The 25,061-nt window shown below is 48.2% G+C and overlaps 1 protein-coding gene across 30 annotated transcripts in view; it reads right to left on the reverse strand.

Moving 5' to 3' along the window:
• MEGF11 (multiple EGF like domains 11) overlaps nt 1-25,061 on the reverse strand; it is a 368,856-nt gene that overhangs the window by 164,562 nt on the left and 179,233 nt on the right. For all 30 annotated transcript variants that reach the window (XR_014242115.1, XR_014242116.1, XR_014242117.1 and 27 more), the window contains one exon: nt 23,469-23,561. Coding sequence is in view for 25 of the 30 variants with exons in the window: in XM_082383269.1 (XP_082239395.1) it covers nt 23,469-23,561 (93 nt within the window). In the remaining 5 variants the exon portion in view is untranslated. The remainder of the gene's footprint in view (nt 1-23,468; nt 23,562-25,061) is intronic.

Consider the following 25,061-nt stretch of genomic DNA (forward strand, 5'->3'; position numbering starts at 1 on the left):
CAGCAAAGGAAACCATAAGCAAGACGAAAAGACAACCCTCAGAATGGGAGAAAATATTTGCAAATGAAGCAACTGACAAAGGATTCATCTCCAAAATTTATAAGCAGCTCATGCAGCTCAATATCAAAAAAACAAACAACCCAATCCAAACATCGGCAGAAGACCTAAATAGACATTTCCCCAAAGAAGATATACAGATTGCCAACAAACACATGAAAGAATGCTCAACATCACTAGTCATTAGAGAAATGCAAATCAAAACTACTATGAGATATCATCTCACACCGGTCAGAATGGCCATCATCAAAAAATCTAGAAACAATAAATGTTGGAGAGGGTGTGGAGAAAAGGGAACACTCTTGCACTGTTGGTGGGAATGTAAATTGATACAGCCACTATGGAGAACAGTATGGAGGTTCCTTAAAAGACTAAAAATAGAACTACCATACGACCCAGCAGTCCCACTACTGGGCATATACTCTGAGAAAACCATAATTCAAAAAGAGTCATGTACCACAATATTCATTGCAGCTCTATTTACAATAGCCAGGACATGGAAGCAACCTAAGTGTCCATCGACAGATGAATGGATAAAGAAGATGTGGCACATATATAAATGGAATATTGCTCAGCCATAAAAAGAAACAAAATTGAGTTATTTGTAGTAAGGTGGATGGACCTAGAGTCTGTCATACGGAGTGAAGTAAGTCAGAAAGAGAAAATCAAAGACCGTATGCTAACACATATATATAGAATCTAAAAAAAAAAAAAAAGGTTCTGAAGAACCTAGGAGCAGGACAGGAATAAAGATGCAGATGTAGAGAATGGACTTGAGGACACGGGGAGGGGGAAGGGTAAGCTGGGACGAAGTGAGAGAGTGGGATGGACATATATACACTACCAAATGTAAAATAGATAGCTAGTGGGAAGCAGCCGCATAGCACAGGGAGATCAGCTCGTTGCTTTGTGACCACCTAGAGGGGTGGGGTAGGAAGGGTGGGAAGGAGATGCAAGAGGGAGGAGATATGGGGATATATGTATATGTATAGCTGATTCACTTTGTTATAAAGCAGAAACTAACACAACATTATAAAGCAACTATACTCCAATAAAGAGGTTAAAAATAATAATAAATAAATAAATAAATAAATAAATAAATAAATAAATAAATAAATAAAACCAGTGCTCCTTCCACTTCGCCCTTGTCTTCAGTGGCTCATTGGCTGGGGCCCTTTCATCAAGCTATGGTCATGGGCTCCAAACCAGAGGTGACCAGATGTTGCTGGGCTGTTCTTTAGTGCTTCTGTAAGGGGGTGCTGGTCATAAGGGGGACTGGGTAACCAGTTGTACAAAGTCCCCTGCCCTGGTGACAAGGCATGGGGCACAGTCACCTCTGTGGTCAGCCTGTGCTTATGGTGTCCCTCACTGATGAATTCACCCACCAAGCAGGGGCACTTGTGATGAGTCAGGGCCTCAGTTGGCCGAGAGCCACCAGGGAGTGGCAGGTCCTTGGTTATTGGGTGCTCCAGAGTCATACAGCCGGGATCCTGTCCTGCTTTTCATGGCCCCTTACCCTGTTTCAACATCAGTTTCTGCATCTGTAAAATGGGAATGATAATGGCACCAACTTAAAGCTCACAAGTACAAGTGTCCTTCACCATCCAAGTCTAGTTGAGTTCAGAGAGAAAGTTGTCAGACTGAGTGCTTAATTCAAAACTTTATATCACTCCTTTCTGCTTCTGAATTTGCATAGGAGGGTTTGGATAGCAGGGTCCCATACCTGCCAACGATAAGGGGTTTGCCATGAGGGTTACATGAGGAGACCAGCATTTACCGAATGCTTTGTCGGGGTAGGTGTAATACCTTATTTACATGTAATACCCTAGTCAACTCACACAACTCCCCAAAAGAGTCACCATTTTACAAAAGAGGAAAACAAGGCACAGAGAGGTCATGTAACTTAGGTAAGGTCCCACAGTTGGGACAATGGAGAAGCCAGGACGTGAGCTAGTCTGCTTCCAGAACCTGTGCTCTTAGCCTCAGCAGGGTAAACATTTAGCCCAGCCTTGCTGTTGCTACTACAATTATTGTTATTTTCATATTCTCCTAGGCGATGCAAAGTTTTGATGATGCTATCTTTAAGGCATTTATTACTTTGGGGCAAAAACACTGGTGCAAAAAATTCTAATGTTCTAACACAGGAATCAGCAAAGGTTTTCTGTAAAGGATCAGACCATAAATATTTTTTTGCCTTGTGGGCAAGACAATCCCTGTCACACTGCTCAACTGTGCTGCTGTAGTGAGAAAGCAGTCACAGATACCCAGAAACAAATGGGCGTGGCTGTGTTCCAATAAAACTTTATTTACAAGAGCAGGCAATGGAACAGACTTGGCTCACGGGCTGCGGCTTTCTGCTTTAAGAGAATTGTTTTAATTAGGAAGGGTACCTAGACCCCTCTATCTCTTTTCTCAAGCCCAGGGGAAATAACCCCAGTGGTGCTGGGGAGGACAATCAGGGAAAGACCAAAGTACCAGTCATTCATCTGGGCTCTGGGGCAGGGGACCACACATCAGAGGGTCAACCCCAAGGTTGCTCCCACAGGTGGGCAGGGCTTGGGAAGCCCAGCTCTGGCAAAAGAACTTGGAGACTTTGGGTTTAGAAATGAGCATGGGAGCTGTGGAAACTGTGTCCGGCTTGGCTGTCCCTTCAGTCAGAGCTTGCAGTGAGCAGTTGGAGAGTTGGGCTCCAGAAACTTCCAAGGCACACCTGCCCTGGATGTTACCTGCTACACTGCAACTCATCCGTGAGCAAACCTCAGCTGCCCACACCCGCCCTAGCTGGGCTGTGGGCATCTGATGTGACAACGTGGTCCACTTTGGCGGGAAAAGAACAACACGAAGTGTTAGGGGATTACCACTGAGCGAGCAAAAATGGTGTCAACGTTGGTTCGGAGGCTTATAACCTTGTATCTAACAAGAGGCTGGCTCTGGAGGTTGGGTGTCTTTGTGGAACACCATTTATGAAGTTGCTGCAGAGCTAACTAGATCATTCTGGGCTAAGATGAACATCACCTTACACAGGCACGCTCTTTCAAATCAATCCGCCTCTCTCCTGCAGCAGCTGGGAGGCCTTGACAACTCCGCCTCTCGGTTCCCTCATCCTATAGAGTGAGAATAATTTGCAAGGCTGTCGGGAAGATTAAATGAGACCCATGTCTGTGAGCGCCCAGCCCAGAACCCGCCACATAGTAGGAGCTTAACAATGTTCCATCCCCTTCTCTGGATTTTTATGTAGTCAAGCAGCTGTAGAAACCAAGGGCTTTGGGAAGATTTAAAAAAGAAAAACATAACACTGAGACAAAACCATGCATTAGCTTGATCCTCTCCCCTCCCCGCCTCCAAGAACTAGGAAAAGACAGCTGTCACTCATTTCAGCTGTGGCACCTCTTTGGTATAAAGTAGCCATGGTGTGTCACCTTGCTTGTTCTTTTCTGTGCCAAGCACTGCATGGGCGTAGAGAAGGGGAGATAAAAACTCCACCCAAGGTCCACCTTATGGAATTGCCCCTCCCTCATCACTGTCCCCTCCTGCCCTGTCCACAGGCATAAGGAAGCACCTACAACACTGTCACACGCTGATTCACCTGCCTGTCTACTAGACCCTATATTCCTTAAGGACAAGGGCTGCCTCTTTCGGCCTTGTCTCCCCAGGGCTTAGCCTAGGGCCTCCACTCTGGGAGTTCCCACAGTGAGATACAGTGCTGGCCTTTGAAGCCATCAGCCTATCAACTTCCAAACTGCATGGCAAGTCACTGCGTATCTTGGTTGTCCTCTGGACTCTGTGGCTGTGACTGATGTTGGGAGACATTTAGAGCTGAGAGCAAACGCAGAGAGGTCTGTCCCGCTAATCTTTATTTGCTGAGCAAATGTTATCGACTCATGAAAGAGAGTTGCTCATTTCAACAGCAGACCTGCCTGTGTGGGTTATGCTCTCCCCAGAGAGGCCTCGAAGCTGCATCGGATACCTGTCATCTCCCGTGATCTGGACCATGCAGGGCTCCTGCTTCCCAGTCATGGCTGTGACCCAGAGATGGGAGACATGCAATGCAGAAATGAGGGGAAACCTCAGTGATTTCCTTTGGTGGCAGCAATAGCAGGGAAAAAACACTCCATGCCACTCATCCTGCTGCCAATTGTTTAAAGAAAGCTGGCTCCAACTCTGAGTCCCTCCCTGCCCGTAATTCTGTTGCTGATGAGGCAATACGTGCCATCTGCATTCCTTACACTCCAAGAATCAACTCGGCTCACTTGGGTGATTAGTAGGACACATGCGCCCACCCAGAACCAGCACCCAGGGGAATCAACGAGCACCGTCAGAGCCCAGCACCATTCGCAGAGCCTGACTCCTGCCAGAGGACTCCCTGCACCCGCTCTGGCCTCCGGGTGCCCTCCTCTGCTCATCCCAGCTGGAAGGGACCTGCGCCTTCTCTGAGCTTTCAGCCTAAGGTCCTGGTCCCAAGCACCCAGCCCTGGAGTTCCTGGGCTGGTTGTACCATCACAACTACTAGACTGAAGGCACCTGTGTGGGCGGGAACTTGCAATCCATTTATAAATCCTCAACAGAGCCTGGCTTAGCAATTGTCCTCCACGCATAAAGGAAATTCTGCTCTTCTGAGTCAAAAAGAGGCCATGAGTCAAGGTTTACCCACACAAGAACCCTCCAGTCTTTGATTTTTCTTATTCAGGACTTGGCTCAAATGGCCCCTCCTCAGGGAGGCCTCCCGGCCCACCCCGCCTCCCTCACTCTAACTCACTGCTGTTTTATTTTCCTCATACCAACATCTGGAATTACTGTATTTATTTCTGTGCTTGTTCACCATCTCCCTCTCTAGAAGGGAAGCTCTATGAAGGCACATACTGTCTCATTTACCGCTGTCTCTCCAGCACCGAGAACAGGCATCTAACACAAATGTGTTATATCGGTGAACTGTACTAAGTGAGTGAATGAATGAGGGGTGAATGTGATCAGTGCCCGTTAAGTCCGCTTTCCCTGAGCCAGCTCCCTGCTGGCTCTTGGGAGAACTGTTGGACGGTGTTCACCTCTGAGCTACTCCCCGGGCAGCCTTTTCAAGCCACGCAGGGCTTAGACAACTTGTCCTTAGACCCCGGGGCAAGCTGCAGAGCCAGGGCCCGGGAAGGTCTCCCTCTTGCCCCAGCAGTAGCACTAGGACCTAATCTTCCTGACCTGCCGTCGCCCCACCAACTCCAGCTCCTCTGTCTCTCCCCTGTCCTATCAGCCCTTTGATTTAAGGTGGCGACTTTTCCAAGGGAACAGCAGAACTTTAATAAGAAATCGGCCAGGGCTGATGGATGACACAAAGTTGGCACCAGCCTCAAGGTTGAAGGGAGTTATCTTAAACTATTCAGATTTACTAGGAGGGGAGCAAGTCAGAGGAAGATTTAGGGGCTTGCCTCCTGGCAAGACATGTGGACATGTCCCCAAGCCATCAAAGACAGACACTTCCTGTGCAGTCCACCGGAGATGGATAGTGAGGCCTCTGGCGTGAGAAATTTATTGAGAGCTGGTCAAATAAATTTGAATTCTGGGATCTCAGCAGAGCTTTATCCCCCTCTTCCCTGCTAGGGCCCTCGTCGGAGGATGGGCAATGCAGTGGGCTGGCCCTGAGCAGCAGCGCCTTTCTGTAGCAGGCAAGCTGTCTCCAGTTTCCTGCAGCCTCCAGGACCCTGGCCCTCCTCAGCCCCCGTGATGAATTAGACCCACCTCTCCACTCCATGTGTCTACTTCCTGCTGGGCGCTGCCATCAGGGGTGCATTTCGCCATTTGAGCTGCAGCACACCTGTTCAGAGGCCTGAGCTGCCCCGTCACCTCTTCTTTCTCATGCAGACCCAGAGCTTTCTGGAACTCAAGGTTCCTTTCCTTTCCTGAGTGTCTCGCCAGTCAATCCCTGTCTATCCTTCAAGGCCTATCTCAGTCTTCACCTCCTCCAGGGAGACTTCCCTGATTCCCCAGGAAGACACAGGCTTTAACCTTTGGGACCCATTTTGTGGCATGTGTGTTAACCTGATCTTTATGGCCGAGATGGGAGGGCAGCCTTTGCCCTTGCCGACCCCCAAATTTTCGCTTGTAATATTCACCCTACCTTCCTGCCTATTCCACACCTCACACCTGGCAATGTCAGACCCACAAGGAGGTGTTCCATAAACATTTAGTGAACCAAACTGAATGAAATGAGCAAGTAAGTTTAACATGAACTAACACATTTTTTTCTTCATATGAACTTGGGTGCTGGACAGGTGGAGAAGCCTTTTGTTTTGCATGTGGAATATTTCAAGCATATTTTAAAATGTAGAGAAAATTAAAACAGTATATTCATCAGACAAATCTTAATTTCCCCCATTTTGGCTGCAGATATTTTTATTTCAGAATAAAACACTACACAGCTGAGATGCCTCACGCATCACTCCCTATCCCTTTCACCTCCCACCCTGGGCATAGCCTGACTTTGGTATTTATCACGGCCATGTCTGTTTTAATGTTTTTACTACATCTGAATGTACCCATAAATAATATATTCATTATTTTGCATGTTTTAAAACTTTATGTAAATTATATCATATGGTATGTATGTAGCCCTCTGCAACGTGCCTTTTTCACTCAATATTATATATTTGAGATTCATCTGAGTAGACATGTATAGCACTAGTTTGTTCCTTTTAACTGCTGTGGAGATCCCATGGTATAAATATACTACAGTTTATTCATTTCCCTCTTGAGGGACCTCTAGGTTACTTGCAGCTTTTCACCATTACAAACAATCATGCACGGATGCACATGTTGGAGAGGTTCTCTGGAGCAGAGTTTTTCAAATCGTAGGTTGTAACCCAGAAGAAAGTCATGAAATCAATACAAAGGGTCACAACTACCATTTTAACAAGTTAAATAGAAGAGATTTAAAAATATCAGTGTGTGCGTGTGTATGTGCTGGGACAATAGGTTGTGATAGAAAAAAAATGCTTGAGAAACGTGGTATGATGGGGTTGGCTTTAGCTTTATTTAAAATTACCAAACTGTTCCCTGAAATGGTACTGCCAATTCACACACTCACTAGCAGCATATGTGTCCACATTTGCGTGTATTCCTACTAACACTTGGTATTATCAAAAACTGATTTTCCCCAATTTGTTGGGTGTGACAAGGCAGCATCTTTTAGTTTTAATTTGCATTTCCTTGATTACCAGTGAGGTGAACATCTTTTCATATATTTATTGCCCATCAAAATATCCTTCTCCTGTGAAGTGCACGTTTATATTATTGCCAGTGTTTGAATGGTTGCTCTTACTGATTTGTAGGATTAAAAAAAATATTCTGGATACTAATCCTTTATGGATTACATGTGCTGTGAATGTCTTCTCCCAGGCTATACCTTGCCTTTTCACTTTGTTTTGCCAGCTCTGATATCCTGATTCACAAAGAGGCAAAAGGGAACCCATATCAGAGAGGGCAACTCTAGGGCAGGGTGAAAGCTTGGGTCTTTCTGCATCTCCAGAGCCCTGAATAAAGCAGGCCCTTAATAAATGATTGATGACCATAATATAACTGACTAGATAATGCTATCAGATTCATCTAGCACAGTGCTGGGCTTACAACAAGGGCTCTGTGGAAACTTAGTGAATTGAGTCGTGGTTTTGCTATACTATAAGAAAAGTCTCAATGTCCAGGCAGAGAAATCAGAAAGAGGGCATCTTCACTGCAAAAAGAGCATTGGCTTTATGGAAGGATTTCCTGTGGATGCCTGTAAAGTATGAGTTGATTTAACTCATAATTCAACTTATGCCCAGTGTTCCAGGAAGAAAACTTGGGTCTCCAACAGGTGACCCCCAGCATCTTGACTCCTGTCACCGCTGTGAGCTCACAATGGCACAGTGATTCTTCATATCTTACAGACGGAACCATAAAAAGTAAATGTCTTATCCAGGCCAGTGAATGCAGGGACCAGGGCAGAGCTGGATCCCCCAACCCCTGACCTCCACTTGATGAAAGGTTGGGACCCAGAGCATGGGTATTTTGAAGCCAGAAGATCCTTAAACTCTCAAATGTAGGGGAATAATCTGGACCATCTTGGGAAAGAACTTATTACTTAACTCAAGCCGGTTGTAACTCCAAATATCTATCTATCTATCTATCTCACTGAGATACATGAGAAGAGATGAAGGACAAAAATCATATTCAGCAGGACCTCTGAAGAGAAACAGGAATGACAGCTTGCATCACTCAAAGGTTCACTTGCCTGGGCTGGGAGCTCCTTGGGGCAGAGGCAGGGTCTTACTCATCTCCACACGCCCAGGACCTAGAACTGTGTCTGGCACATGGAAGGGGCTCAAGAATTATCTGCTGACATATGGTCACCTTAGCTTTGATAAAGGAGGCAAGCATATACAGTGGAGAAAAGACAGCCTCTTCAATAAGTGGTGCTGGGAAAACTGGACAGGTACATGTAAAAGTATGAAATTAGAACACTCCCTAACACCATACACAAAAATAAACTCAAAATGGATTAAAGACCTAAATGTAAGGCCAGACACTATCAAACTCTGAGAGGAAAACATAGGCAGAACACTCTATGACATAAATCACAGCAAGATCCTTTTTGACCCAGCTCCTAGAGAAATGGAAATAAAAACAAAAAGAAACAAATGGGACCTAATGAAACTTAAAAGCTTTTGCACAGCAAAGGAAACCATAAGCAAGACGAAAAGACAACCCTCAGAATGGGAGAAAATATTTGCAAATGAAGCAACTGACAAAGGATTCATCTCCAAAATTTATAAGCAGCTCATGCAGCTCAATATCAAAAAAACAAACAACCCAATCCAAACATGGGCAGAAGACCTAAATAGACATTTCTCCAAAGAAGATATACAGATTGCCAACAAACACATGAAAGAATGCTCAACATCACTAATCATTAGAGAAATGCAAATCAAAACTACAATGAGATATCATCTCACACCGGTCAGAATGGCCATCATCAAAAAATCTACAAACAATAAATGCTGGAGAGGGTGTGGAGAAAAGGGAACCCTCTTGCACTGTTGGTGGGAATGTAAATTGATACAGCCACTATGGAGAACAGTATGGAGGTTCCTTAAAAAACTAAAAATAGAGTTACCATATGACCCAGCAATCCCACTACTGGGCATATACCCTGAGAAAACCATAATTCAAAAAGAGTCATGTACCACAATGTTCATTGCAGCTCTATTTACAATAGCCAGGACATGGAAGCAACCTAAGTGTCCATCGACAGATGAATGGATAAAGAAGATGTGGCACATATATACAATGGAATACTACTCAGCCATAAAAAGAAATGAAATTGAGTTATTTGTAGTGAGGTGGATGGAGTTAGAGTCTGTCATACAGAGTGAAGTAAGTTAGAAAGAGAAAAACAAATACAGTATGCTAACACATATATATGGAATCTAAGGGAAAAAAAAAAAAAGGTCATGAAGAACCTAGGGGCAAGACAGGAATAAAGACACAGACCTACCAGAGAATGGACTTGAGGATATGGGTAGGGGGAAGGGTAAGCTGGGACAAAGTGAGAGAGTGGCATGGACATATATACACTACTAAACGTAAAATAGATAGCTAGTGGGAAGCAACCGCATAGCACAGGGAGATCAGCTCTGTGCTTTGTGACCACCTAGAGGGGTGGGATAGGGAGGGTGGGAGGGAGGGAGATGCAAGAGGGAAGAGATATGGGAACATATGTATAACTGATTCACTTTGTCATAAAGCAGAAACTAACACACCATTGTAAAGCAATTATACTCCAATAAAGATGTTAAAAAAAAAAAGAATTATCTGCTGAATGAATGGGTAGATAGATCGATGGATGAATGAATAAATGGATGCATGTATAGATGGGCAGATGGATGGAGGAGTGGATGAAGGGATGAATAGATGAAGGGACAGATGGAATGATGGATAGACAGATGGACAAATTGATACATGGTTGGAAAGAGGCATGAATAGATGGTTGGAAAGATGGATAATCCTCAACTGAAAGAAGCCCTAGGGGAGAATTTGGTCTTAATAGAACCCCTCAAGTAGGCAGCCGAACCTACAAATCCTATCTTGGTGCTAAGAGCTGTTCACAAGGAAAAACGAGTGGCATTAACTGCAAGAAACAATTGCTTCTAATTGGGCTGAATTATTCTGGCCATATAGTAGACATATTTTTATAACTTTATTAATTATTCAATTTGAGGCCTATTACCCAGGCTGCCAGAACAGGCTTTCCTTATTAGAGGGTGACAGATTCCCCAGTTCTGCCACAGCCTTTGCTGCTGCAGCACTTTGGGGCAGTTGCCGCCTGCCTTGGGGCCCCACTGGTGTCTGAGGCCTGGAGGATGGGAGGGCGAGGCTGCCCCTGAGAAGCAGGCTGGAAGTCAGAGGTCCTGGGAGCCAGTAAGGCTGTTCTAGGTGCTTCTCCTGGACATCCCACTGGCTATCATATCTGCCTCCCCTGCTCTGGCCAGGAAGGCAGAAGGGCACTGGCCTCTGTGGGTCAGCCCCTGCCCTGATCCATTCACCAACTCTTAGTCACGGCGGTCTCTCCCCTGCCCCGTCCCCCCATCCAATCTGATTCCATGCAATGCCTAGATAGCCTGCTTCAGTTGCCTCAAGTCAGGGACAGGGGAAGGAGAGCACGGCCCAGCTGGCCTGGAGGGACTAGCCAGGACTGGAGGGGCAGGTCAGAGCCTCCAGCATGCCCTCTGTTCCCTTACCAGACCTGGTCACAGGTTAGTTAAGAAAGAGTTTAAAAGTTGCTCCACCACTCCACAATGCAGACTCAGTTGATGCAAAATGAGCCTTCAGGGGCTCCCCATGGCCCATGGACTCGTGTCCGAGCTTATGGGGCTGCTAGTAAGGGCACCACACCACCTGGCCTGGCCTCCGGGTGCAGCCTGGCTCCCACTCTCCACGCTAGGCACCCTCTGCTTTAGCCACACGGACCTGCTCACTGTTCAGTACCCTTGCTTCTGGGGGTCTGTGCCTGGAACGCCCTCTCTTTCCATACTGGACTATTGAAACTTCAAATCTCATCCTTCTTTGAGCTCTGCTTCCACGGCCTTCTTGGCATTTTTCCAGCTAGCTGTGATCTCTGCTTCCTCTGAAGGACCAATTCAACTCCTGGTCTCCCATCGCAATCCTTGGGGGCGTGTGCCTGGGCAGCACGGATAGGTGAGAAGATTTGGAAGATCAAGGGACATGGCTTTGAATTCTCCCAAACATCCAACCCAGAGCCCCACTCTTCCTTGGTCCAAGTACCTCTACTAGAGCATCATCTAAAAGAACGAAAACATGACAAAATGGGAGAGCAAATCCACTGGATCCCACTCAGCACTGTGCTGAGTGCCCACCGGTAACTGCAGTGTCACGGTGACAAGGAAGACCTGGACCCTGCCACAGAGAGGTCTCAGGGGCTGGGGGCTGGGAGGATAGCAAACACGCAATCAAACAATAAACGTCTAGGGTGGCGCGGACCACACTGGCCACACATATGCGGTCAAGTACATATACTTCCTGTGGGAATCAGGAAGTGCCATAGCAGAGGCGGCATCTGAACTGGGCTTTGAAGGCAGAAGAGCAATGGGTCAGTGGATAAAGGAAAGGTAAGAGAGGGGAAGGGGGGTGGTGGGGGAGATAAGGCTGAAAGCTTGTCAGGCATCAGACCCAGAGGGGCCCTGAAGGCCTGGCCAAGGAGTTGGGTACTTCCTGGCAGGCAGAGGGGAGCAAGGAAGTGACATGGCCTGGGTTTGCATTTTAGCTGCCTCCCCACCTCCGAAGTGTGGGAGGGACTGGAGAGGGAAGGCAGAGAGCCCTGGAAAGAAGTGTTAACCAGAGTCGTGAGTGTGGTCTCCAGAGACCGACTGCCTGGGTTTGAATCCTGGCTCTGCCACTTACTCGCTGTGTGCCTCTGGGCCAGGTACTTAACCTCCCTGAGCCTCAGTTTCCTCATCTGAAAGATGGAAATAGTGATAATAAATAATAATGAATAGGACGGTGTGTACAGGAAGTGCTGGATAGAAGTTAGGAGAGAATCTAAGCAGGAGCACAGCCCAGACCTCTCTCCCGTTCAGCCTGAAAAGCCACCCCTCCTCCACAGCTCCGAATTCTGGGAGAAATATGCCCGAGCGAAGAGAGCACACACTCAGGAGCAGCCGGATGACCTTAGAGAATGGCTAACCCTCTCTGGACCTCGGCTTCCTCCATCGCAAAACAGGGGTCATAATCCCCACTTCACGGGGTGGAGGTGAAATGAGGTCACCGTGTCCATCCCCAGCATGGTGCCCGGCACACAGCAGTTCTGGGCTGACTGGGAGGGACTCAAAGTCCTTGGGGGCAGGGGCAGGGGTCTCAGAGAGCGGGACCTGCCATCAGCCGGCCCTCTGGCTCCAAAGAAGATGCACCCCCTCCCTCCCCCTCCCTGTCAGAGTTCCAGGCCGGTCCTCCAGGCTGGTGGGCGCGGGTGGGAGCAGTTTGTGATTCCCTTCCCCCCAGGAACTGTGTTTCCCGTGGAGACCCAGCCCACATGCCCAGCCTGGAAGCGCAGGCCGTGTGTGTACGTGTGCACGTGCGTGTGTGTCACGGGGAGTGTTGCACAGCGTCCTTTTCAGGCCCAAGCGGGGTCCGGGGGGGGCGGCAGCGCTGCCTGCCAGGACCGCACAATGGTGCCAGCTTGGCTGTTGCCCCTCTGTTCTGCTTTTTGTCACATTCTAGGCAGGTTCTCCCACCCTCCTCCCTCTCCCAGTCCTTGAGACTCACTGCATGTCATTTATTTATTAATTTTGTTCTCAGGGAGCCAGATGGCCAGAGCTGGGTTGGGCAGAATGTACCTCCCTCCTCCCCCCTATGACAGCCCCCCCCGAACACGCAGCTCACACACAGACTCTAGGCTAGCCAGCCTCTGGCTTTTTCAGGTACAATAAAGGCCACGTGTGCCAGGGCTTTGCCTGACCCCTGACCCTGCTCAGATGGGACTGGTCCCATTATCTCCCCTGGTCTGACAGGCAGATGGAGAAGGGGTGACACCCTGAGAGGCTGCCCTCTCTCAGGAGTGGGAGGAGCAGTGGCCCCACGCCCCCTTCTGCCCCATGACCTGCCTCCCTTGGACCTGGGAAGGGGGGGTCTCAGCAGGTCTCCCCTCCTTTCCTGGTGGGCGTCACAAGAGAACCCGATCCAAGGGTGGAAGGAGGGTGGGGGGACCAGCTGCCCCCAGTCCTTTGGTCTGGGGTCTCCACCAGCTGCCCAGCCTCATCCTCATCCTCATCCTCACACTGGTCCGGGCCCCAGTGAGGGCAGGGTACCCCCGGCATCTGCCCCCTCTCATTTCCCATTTCTCCTGGGAGGCACTTTTGGAAGAAACAAACTCTGGAAGGGGGGGAAACAAACCTCTTCACCGGCTTCCAGAGCATAGCCAAGCCTGGGACGTCTCAACAAGAGGGAGGCAGGGGTTGGGGGGAGGCGACAGTCGAGGACAGAGAGATAGAGAGGCCAGCAGATCTACCTTGTTGCTGCCCTTCCCCTGCAGCCCGCAGCCCCCAGGACACGGGATGGGGCTGGGTTTACGTCTCTTAACCCTCTTCAAGGTCTCTTTCAGGCTCCTCACAACTGAGCTGGCGCTCACACGTCTCACCTTCCCCCCTACCCCAGCACGGCCTGTGGAAAGAGTCAGACGGACCCAGCTCTGGGACCTTGGGCCATCACTTAACCTCTCTGTGCCTCAGTTTCTTCCTCTAAAATGGGTATAGCACACATTTGGTTCCTTCCTTCCTCCCATGATGGCTTTCCTGAGCCAGCCGGGTCCCCCCTCCCATCAAAGCCAGAGCCTTCCCTCTACCGACCCCTTCTCCTCTCTCTTATCTGTACTGGTGGCTCTGGCTTCTGTTCGAAGGTCCCCAAGGATGGGGGCCATGCCCTCCTCATTCCTAATCCCCCCCTTCAGCCCTGGACCCCCAGCAGCGCGGGCCTCTGTGCAGTGCTCAATAGATGCGCCTTAAACGGAACTCAAGGGACAGAGAACGCAGAGCCAGTGGGACCGCTCGCCCTGGCTACTGAATACTCTTTTGTTCAAAATTAGAATTCTGGGGTGAAGAGTAGCTCTTCTTCCGCACAGACCTTGAAAAAGCATTTGCTGCCGTGTCCACAGCCCCTTGTGTCCCCGTCACGGTGACTGTGCCCCAGCGTGCGCGCTGACACGGAGCCCCCCATCCCGGGGAGGCACGCCAGATGGCGGCAGGAGGCAGCCCAGGTGGTTCTGCGAGGGCGGCGGGCTGAGCAGAGCAGCACGCGAGGACCAGCAAGGGCGATTGCTCTGTGGCGATTCATCTGAAGTGGCTTTAACCTTGACAGCCGCCTTGGGGTAGTGAGCCCACCACGAGTGAGCTGCGGCCCCCGGGTTGGCAGGATGCCCCCCTGCGTCTCCGCCGGGATGACGCAGCCAAGGCTCCCCAGGTGTCCCCACCTGGGGGAGGCGAGGGCGTGAGTCACCGTCCCCACCCATGGCTGTCCGGCCCCACCCCTTTTTCAGGTCCTGGAAAGAAGAGAGAATCACAGGCGGGCTGTGCGTGGGAGGAAGTGGGGTGGTGGGGAGAGCAGACTCCCTCCCCCAGAGGTCAGCGTCAGGAAGGTCACGAGGGCCCTTGATTAGGTGAGGCGATGCTGGATTTTAGCTTTCCAGAAACATGGCATCGTGGGATTTTAGACCTGGCATATCCATGCTGACCTTCCCATTTTATAGATGGGAAACCTGAGGCTCAGAGAGAGGGAAGGACTTAGCTAGGGTCACCCAGGCAGAGGTGGGACCCGAAGCTGGCTTCATCCCTTCAGAGGCAGCATGGAGCTATGGGAAGAACACAGGTGCCGGGTTCTCATCCCAGAGCTGAGGCTTGTTAGCTGAGTGAATAGCAAGAGTTACTCTACTTCCCTGAGCTTCGGTTTCTTCATTTGAGAAATGGAGGTAACACGCATGGCAGGCTGCTGGCAGAGTAAACGGATCATCTATGTGAAGCATCTGTACACGGTAGGAGCAGGAGTCTGTATTCACCTTCCTCCTCAGACCATGTGGCCCTCTCTTGTTCCTCTGTGACCCTCTCTCGTAAGCTCTCCTTACTCAGGCTCGGTCTCCCTGCTCCCTTGCTGGGAAGGAGCCCCAAAGTCTTGGCAATGGCCCTTCCCAGCAGACCAGTGTGGCCAAGTCCACTGACTCCCCGCCCGGCCTTGCCCATCTCCTTTTGGACCCCTTCATCTGCCCCAGGACAGAGGCAGGAGTCCTGGCCCACACCCTATACCTTTGCTTTGCCCCCACATCCTTTGCCTCCAGACTGTGACGTCTCCATGTTTGTCGGTGAGAAGTGTGCCCAGGGGCCCCTGAGAATGGGACCCTCCCCCTAATGTACTTTTCAAGCCAGGCAGACGGCAGGGTCGACCCCTCTGGAAATCACTGACCTCAGTGCCCTGGTCTGACCTGGAGTCATGAGTCTGGCCTTTGAACCTGGGCAGAGAAGGATTCAGGAGGGTCCGAATCTTTAGGTCTCCTGCACTGAGGCTGTCGAATAACTTGACCCATTTGCTTTGGTGTAATGAGATCCATCTGCCTCTAAGACAACTCCAGCCTTTAACTCCCAGAGCAGCTGGCGAGACACAAAAGGCATGGGAGTCAGGACACCCAGGATCAAGTTACAGCTCTGCCACTACCTCTCTGGGTAACCCCTCAGGCAAGTAGTTTCCCTTCTCTGGGCCTCAGTTTGCCCATCTATAAAATGGAAGAAGTAGATCAGACAATTTCTGAGGTCCCTCCCAGCTCCTGCTTCAAGGGTTTCAAGTTAAATCATGAGCTCTCCATGACCAGAAATTAGGTCCTGGGATCCAGACTATACTTCCTAGCACTCCATTCCAGGACTACGTGGACATATGCTTTCATATATGTGAAGAGAGCCGCAGGAAAACAGGATGCCCAAGCCCCAGCAATATGGGGGTCATATGACTCCCAGCCTGGTGGGACAGCACTGAGCATTGTGGAAAGACGCAGAGACCCTGAGACCCCCCCCCCCCCAAGACGAGGTATTGTGGGCTGGATCAGAGCTCTTATGCCATTCCAGAGCCTAGGACCACAGAGGTGGACTCTGGGGGTATTGCAGACAGCCCAGCACTCTGGAAGGAAGAGTCCCTAAGAAAATGGTAGGAAAAGGGCTTGAAACGCTGATCCCTCTGTAAACCATCTTGTAAACAGTCATCAGCCGTGAGAGATCTAAATCAGGTTACGGTCTTCCTGCCTTTCCCACTGCTTCTCAACATTCACACCTGAAATAACCTTGTCTCCAGTGATGCCTAGCAGCATAGCCCCAAAGGTCCACCAAAGGCTCACGTGATCACAGTTTTTGTTCTTTTTTGAATAAATGCCAATTCTGCATTCAATTCTATAACAAGTCTGTATTTGTTTGTTTGTTTTTATAAATTTACTTATTTTATTTATTTATTTTTGGCTGTGTTGGGTCTTCGTTGCTGCACGTGGGCTTTCTCTAGTTGCGGCGAGAGGGGTCTACACTTTGTTGCGGTGCGCGGGCTTCTCATTGCGGTGGCTTTTCTTGTTGTGGAGCGTGGGCTCTAGGTGCGCAGGCTCCAGTAGTTGTAGCACGTGGGCTCAGTAGTTGTGGCTCGTGGGCTCTAGAGCGCAGGCTCAGTAGTTGTGGCGCACGGGCTTAGTTGCTCCGCGGCATGTGGGATCTTCCCGGACCAGGGCTTGAACCCGTGTCCCCTGCATTGGCAGGCGGATTCTTAACCACTGCGCCACCAGGGAAGCCCTCTGTATTTGTTTTAATCTAAGGAGCAAAGTTTAAATCACTTCTCAGGTAACTAATGTGCCATTACATAGTGCAAAATTTTAACTCTATAGCTCCAAGAATCATTAGCAAAAGTCTTTCCAACAAATGGTGCTGGGAAAACTTGATATCCACATGCAGAAAAACTGAAGTTGGACTCCTACCTTGTACCATACGCAAAAACTAACTCCAAATGGATCAAAAACCTAATTCCATGAGCTAAAACTATAAGACTTTTAGACAAAAACATAGGGGGAAAGCTTCATGACACTGGGTTTGGCAATAATTTCTTGGATATGACACCAAAGGCACAGGCAACAAAAAATAGATAAACTGGACTTCATCAAAATTTAAAAGTTTTGTGCATCAAAGGACACTTAACAGAGTGAAAAGGCAACTCATGGTATGGGAGAAAACGTTTTCAAATCACATATCTGATAAGAGATTAACATCCAGAAAATATAAAGAACACCTACAATTCAGCACCAACAAGACAGCCCAGTTGAAAAAAAAATGGACAGATGACTCGAATGGACATTTCTCCAAAGGAGATACACAAATGGCCACTAAAGCACATGAAAGGAAACTCAACATCACTAACGATTAGGGAAAAGCAAACCAAAACCACAGTGAGATGCCACTTCACACCCACTAGGATGACTATTATAAAAAATAAAAATAGAAACTAACAAGCGTTGACACGGATGAAGAGAAATTAGAACGCTGTGCCTTGCTGATGGGAATGTAAAATGATGTAGACTCTGTGGAAAACAGTATGGTGATTCCTCAAAAAATTAAACATAGAATTACCACATGCTCCAGAAATCCACTTCTGGATATACATGCAAAAGAAGTGAAAGCGGGAATTTGAAGAGATATTTGTACACCCATGTTCACAGCAGCATTATTCACAATAGTCAAGGTAGAAGCAACCCAAGTGTCCGTTGATGGGTGAATGGGTAAACAAAATATAGTATAATATGTACATACAATGGAATATTATTCAGCTTCAGAAAGCAAGGAAGTTCTGATACATGCCACAATATGGATGAAACTTGAAGACATTATGCTAAGTGAAATAAGCCAGTCACAAAAGGACAGATGTTGTATGATCCCTCTTATATGTGGTACCTAGAGCAGTCAAATTTTGAGAGACAGAAACTACAATGGTGGTTGCGAGAGTGGGGAATGGGGAGTTAGTGTTTAATGGGTATAGAGTTTCGGTTGGGGAAGATGAAAAAGCACTGGACTGATAATGATGGTCGTCGCACAGCAATGTGAATGTCCTTACTGCCACAGAACTGTACACTTTAAATTTTCTGTTACGTATATTTTCACACACACACACACACACACACCCCACACAAATCTCTAGCAAACATATATCGTGGTTTGAAAAGGACTGACCTAGACGGTCCCTGGCTAGTTTAGGAGTATAAGCATATTTCTGAGCTGGTAAATGTTTTATTTTAATCTGCAAGGATAGCTGAAAGCCAAGTCAGCCAGGGGTCCCACACACCATTCAAGATAAGAACACATTTGACTGGGCAGAAGCTACTCTTGGTGGTGGCCCAACTTGGTTCCTGCTGCCTTCATTACTCAGGCCTGCTCCACAGTCCTGTCTCGTGCTGAGCACCAGGCCTGGAGGGCTGGGGTGTGGGTAGGGGGGACAGTTTCAACAAATAGTAAGAGGTTGTGGAGCGGACTTTTACTCTCTCACACTCTGTTCGCATGGATAAAACCAGTTCAGTGGAATCTAAGAATGTGGGAGACTATGGAGAAATGGGAGGGATTCTCTCCATGTCTACTCCAGCCCTCCGGGGAGGCCTGAGACCAAAATGAAAATGCCATTCTATAGCCCAGAACCCAAACTGCAAATCACCATGGGAGGGAGGCAGAGGACCAGAGAAGCGGGACCCAAGAAATACAGTAATTAAATAATACAATGAAGGCTGAAATTTCCAAGTTGATTCTTGAGTATCATTTATAAAAGTTAACAGGACATATTTAATTTAGGAATTGGCTCACGTCCTTCTCCTTACAGCTGAAACCTCATAAATGAAATACACTGGACCATTGCCCAGTGTGGAAATAAAAGTTATGAATAATGTTTCTATCTCAATCATTGTCAGTGCTTTACTATTCCCAATTACTTTAAAAAGCTAGATATTCAGTATGGCAAAACTTTTTTTTCTTTTCATCTCCACTTGTGAGATTAGTGCAGTTTAATAAGAGTCACTCTGTGGTCTTTATTCAGTGTAAACTGACATTTCATCCTTTTACTCTTCATTATTATATAAGATGGAGGTTTACGACCAAGCATGCAGCCACTCCATTTCCCCATATTGGTCCATCTAATATCTTGGCATTATCCACGATAGCTGACATGTCTATCCACCAGGCAAATCAGCATCACCTCACTTCCTTTATGGAGCAGAAAGAAATTCATCCAGGCCTTCAAGAAATTAGGCTACGGGGTTATAAGTCTATAAAAGAATGAAAAGTTCCCCACCCCATCCTACTACTGGATTTGTCCCCTTCATGTCTATCAAAGTCATAAATCCCTTGGCAGCCACAAAGGGCAGGGCAGGGGCAGGCAGTAGGATGATGGATCTTTATAATCTTCCCTGCCACTTCCAGGAACTTATCCTAAGAAGAAACTGGGACACGTGGGCAAAGATACATGCACGAGAAGAATCACTGCAGCATTTTTACACAGGACCGCAATCCCTTATTCACATGTCAACAACCCAAAAATCTCTAAAGAGTCCAAAGGAATTATTTTTTAATTTTCCAAAATTCATTTAGAGGCAAAACCTTCGTGGAACTGATTTGTGGTTAAATATCTTCTATATATCACTAGATGTGATCAGTTATATGTCACTTCAGAAATATTACTATGTTTCATCCCAAGGTGCTGACCAAACCCCACTGGAGGCATATGTCATATATGAGATAGTCACCATATACCTTCCTGAACCCTGAAAAAAATCTAAATTTTGAAACCAACAGGCCACAAGGATCTTTGATAAAGGACGGTGGGCCTAATATAGTGAAAAATCAGAAACAGCCTAAAAGTCCATCAGCAAGAGACTGGTTAAACACTTTTAGTAATCCATAGAATGAAATTCTATAAGGCCATTAAAAATTTTAAGGGAGATTCATGTTTATGGACAAGGAAACGAGTGTATGACATACAGTTGAATTAAAAAACCAAGTTACAGAATAGCACATACATTTGATCTAAATAATAAAAGTTGTGTCCAGATCTAACTCTAAGAACAAATGTGCAGAGAAATAACAGGAAAGGCAATAAGCACCCAAATGCCAGAATTGGTTATCACTGGGTGTATGGGTTTAACTTTCCGTCTATACATCTGGTGCAGTTTGAACTTCCTTTTTAACATGAACAGGTATGATTTTAGAATCAGAAGAAAACACCAGCAAGAATGATGCTCTTGACTAAACAGAAATCAAAGCTTCCCTGCAAGGACGTCACATGTCTAGACATGCAAATGACAGACCCCATTCAGAAATCTCCAGAGATACACATTGTGCTCATCAGGATACCCATCTCCATGGACACAGGCCCCACAGAGCACACACAGGCAGACAGGGGTCCAATGGCACAATAGCAAACAGGGTCAAATTGCTTGGAGTAAACATAATCACAATTTGTGTCCCATGGCTGATTCATCTGTCTCCATGACAATATCTCAGGGCCACATCTTTCAATCAGATCCTTCCTTCCCCTGTGAGCAACTAGGTTTTCTCATCAAAGAGCTATTTCAACCTCAGGCTGTATTAACAGAGGTTGAGCATCCAGAAGGAAGGAGAGCATAATAATTATGTGTTCAGGCTCAGGACCTAGGTTTTCACTTGATCAACAGTCCCAGTTTCGTCATTTACTAGCTGTGGGCCTTTTGGAAGTTCTTTAACCCCTCTGTGCTTCAACTTTCTCATCTGTAAAGTGGGGCTAATTCCCACATCATAGGGTTGTTGTGAAGAGTAAATGAGAAGATGAATAAAGTGTTAGTGCACAGGAAAATCCAATAGAGAGTACTTAGCTCTATTGTAATTTTTCCATACAAGCCTGCATCGGTGGTCAGATCTAGGAATGATAGTTTAAAAGGAACAAAGGCCATAGCCAATGGAGAGAAACTAGATGGGAAGGCAGTTCAGACCATGTCATGTGAGAAACAAAGGAGCTTGGAGAATAAAAATTGAGTTGGGGGGGAAGTGATCATTGTCTTCTAATACCTGAAGGCCTGACCCATGGAAGGGGACTCTGGTTTCTTCTGTGCGGTCTCAATGGCTATTATCAACTGCTCTAAGATGACCTTCTTCCCACACACAGTCTGTGGCCTTGTTCACTGAGCTCCTTGGGAGAAAGTTCAGACATGGCAAGGAGGGCCATAGAGATCCACCACCCAGCCCTGGTCTTAAGCTAGAGACAGATGATTTTGAGAATGAGAATCTATGAATTCCCTTCATTCAATGCTGCCATCTCTCAAAAGAGGGTTGGAACTTATCTTTTAGGACTTTCTGAGGGTTTAGTAGTACACGCCCTTGAGTAGATGCAGAGCTGGTGGTTCTTCAACCCATGAGGTTGGATTTATCGAAGAAACATTGTGGGTTGCTCAGCACCAAGTCTGATGACTGAATCGGGAGTGGAAATTGGGCAGCCCGGTTTTATACTGTAAAGTTACAAGGCTACGTGCTTGGTAAACACACTCCAGGGGCAAGATTTACTCTAAACTCCCTACTCCCATTGATCAAGGGCCGCCTCCCTTCCACTTCTTTCACTAGACCGGAAAGAAACCCTGAGAGACGGACTCTGTCTGAAAAACCTCCAGGCCCCCCAACCAACACAGTCCAGAAACAGTGAGCACCAAACACACTTGCACTGGTTGGTGGTTTACATGCACTCAGGACTCCTGGGACTCAGGCTGTATTTCAACCTCCAACAGACTGCGCTTGACATTATAATCTGGCAACAGCAAGCAGACCTGTCCCAGCAGGGTTCACAGAATCCAAACTAGATAGTTCCCCACCAAAGATTCATTGTAGGCAAAGTTACACAAAACAAAACACAGACAAGGTGGGGGAAAGCTCTCAAACAGTTCGGCCAGCATGTTTCCCGGAGTTCACAGAAAGGCTGCTTGAACACATTCCTTTAACTCACGTGTTCCTCGGGTGTACTTTTCGTTGTCTGGAGGAGTCCCTGCCCTGTTGTTCAGCATGACTTACCTCAAAGCAGGGAAACGGGTGGAAGGAGGAGGGCACCACAGTCACTGGAGGTCCCAACACATTGGAGAGAGTCTCTAGAGCACCCCAAACAGATCCTGGTCTCCCCAAGCCAGGTAACCACCCAGGCCCAAACAAAACCACATCCAATAGCTTGCTTTGGCTGGTATGTTCCCATGTACTGGGTAGACAAAGAGGCTCCAGCCAAGGCCTTTGGGAAAAAAGGACCATAACTAGACGTTTCCACCCCAGCAGCGACTGGAAAAGGGCAAGAGCACCGCATTGGGCCAACGTGGACCCACCATTCCTTCTCCATGTTGTTATGACCATTGCAGTCACTATGGGACAGGGAACAGGGAGGCGGCTCCCAAAGATGGGTCAATGAAGGGGGTTAGACCCCCACTGGATCAGCTTAGTTATGTTACCTACTCAAGTCACACACAAAAAGATACTATCCCAGCTCAAAGCAGGAAGAAAATTGGGCTTCAACCTTAATCAAGGACTCCTTGGAAATCTAATAAGACCATGACATTAACCAACCATTGATTGCAAAATGTGCCACTGGAAAGAGGCTCATCTGTGAGTATTGAAGGGAAATGAGCCAAAGGAGAAGGATTCGCCTTCAGCTGGGCTCTTGGCAGAGAATTCCCCGAGGAGTTGCCAGTGTACCCCGCCCACTCGGCGGCCAGCCCCACAGGAGAGACGATGCCATCCTGCTATGAGTCACTCTGTCAGTCCCGAGAGCATCTGCCTCACTCATGCTCACCAGAGAGCCTTCCCCAGGGAACGTGAACAGTCTACCCGGAGAGATGTAAGAACACGGTGACCAGCCCTACAGGCATCCCATTCTCCTACCTTTGGGGACACAGAGGCATCCCAGTACCCATCAGTCTCAAATAAGTCCCCTGAGCCTCTGTGAGCACCCACTGAGCCTTTGCACCAGCAAAGCTGAAGACCAGGCCTTGACCACAGTGACCTCCTGGGTCTGCGCCCTTAGGCGGCATCTCAATTTCACTTCAAGCCTCAAAGACCTTATCCGGAGGTGTTTCATCAAAAGCCAGAGTCGTACAGATGACCCCACAATTCCCCCCACACACGACATGCGACGCCCCTCCAGGCCACCACAAACCATGACCCTCATGCCCCTAGAGCCCTCCACCCCAAGGACCATCCGGTAGGTATGCTTCCTCCCCGCTGCCCACACTCGCTAGGTAGCCCAAGCCCAGGACAAAGAACTCAGCATCCACACGGCACAGCCCCTCCCCAGCCAGAGCCATGGCCCCGCTCAACTCCCAAAGACCCTAGACTCACCGCTGGAGCAGTCGGGCCCTCCCCAGCCGGGCTCACAGTGGCAGGTGTCCGGGGAAACGCAGCGGCCGTGCACACATTCCTCTGTACACAGGGCTGCAGGGGATCAGAAGAGAGGGAGAAAGAACAGGAACAGAGAGTGAAAACCAACCATCTGGTCAAGGAGCACAATGCACTTTGTAAAGACTCCCTGGGGCCCAGGGCTGCTCAGAACGCATCACTGGCTTTGGGGAAAATCAAGCTGCTCCTGACCCGAGTTATTTAATTAACTCCGAAAAGGATTCAACAAGGGTGTGCGTCATCCCAGGCTTGTTTCCTAAAATGAAACCCAAGCCCACGAAATGGCAGCCTTGGTGGCTTTTCAAGAATACTTCCTCCAAGGTTGAACACTTGGAGACGTTCCACAAAGCCCAATCCCTACATCCTCACTCCTGCCCTCTTTCCCCATCAGCTCAGAAAATGACCCATCTTTTGGCTTCCCCAATTTCTTTCTGCAAAGGCCCCCAAATTTATCAGGTTGCCTGAAAAGAATCCATTCCTCTCATGTGTTTCCCCACCTTTCTGCCCTCCTTCCCAAATGGCCCTATTTTGGGGCTCTCAAATGTCAGCAAATCTGCAAAGTACACAAATGCTGAGGAAAAAGCAACCGCTAATTATAAGAAAGTAATTAAGAGAGACAGCCACTACGATGATAATTGTAATTAGAAAGTGCCTGGCAATTTCTTATCACGCAGTCAAATGCTACAGCCTCCTGAGTTGGGAGGCAACAGCAGCAAAGTTTCCATCAACTACCCCAGTGCTGAGAAGGCTTGCTGGCAGCAGTTTGAGGGAGATTACTTCTCTCTCCCTTTGACATCCACATTTTCTCAAGGTCATCCTTTGCTCCTGAGAGATCTGCCCCACCATCTAATCCATCGGTGAGGGATTACAGAAACCCCCTTTGCCACCTCTGTCAATTTTGTAAGCTTGGGAAATCAGCAGCTACCATCAACCCTGTCAATTGCTCAGAAGGGCTCTAGATGAAGCGCTTTTTTTCTGACAAGCAACTAGAGACCTTCTCTCTGCCTGGAACTGGCCTGGGCTGGGGGGACAGGTGGCCCCCAATGGCGAGCTTGGAGGAGCTGCCACTGACTTCTGAACACCCACCCTGCTTCCATGTCCACTGCTTGGCCGAACGTCCAGCGAGAGGGCGCTGTCAGGGTAGACAACAGAGTTCATTTTTTATGGTGGGTGTGGGGACCTCTGGCCCCTCCCAAACACAGACACTGACCCTGAAGCTGTTGCCTTAGCTTTGTCTAGGCCTCCTGGCGAGGCAGGCCCCAGAGAGCCATTTCAGATGCTCCGTTGGTTAGTGGTCTGCAGACAGCCCATCCTCTGCCAGCCTGGGACGTGGTATTTCTTGGGGGAGCCCTGGCCCTTGAGTCATTCTCATGTGTACAAGTGGCTTTTGGGCAGAGTTCTGGTTTGTGCTCAAGACTTTGACAGCCCCTCGTTTGGAGCTTCGGGAAGCAGCTGGGGCCTACTAGCTAACCCACTTCTTACTGGGGAACCAGGCTGGACCCTGGCCTCAGTGACCACCTCCACTTACAGCCACAG

The sequence above is a fragment of the Balaenoptera borealis genome (genome assembly GCF_965194805.1).
Source record: "Balaenoptera borealis genome assembly, chromosome: 3".
In the NCBI taxonomy this organism is placed as follows: domain Eukaryota; kingdom Metazoa; phylum Chordata; class Mammalia; order Artiodactyla; family Balaenopteridae; genus Balaenoptera; species Balaenoptera borealis.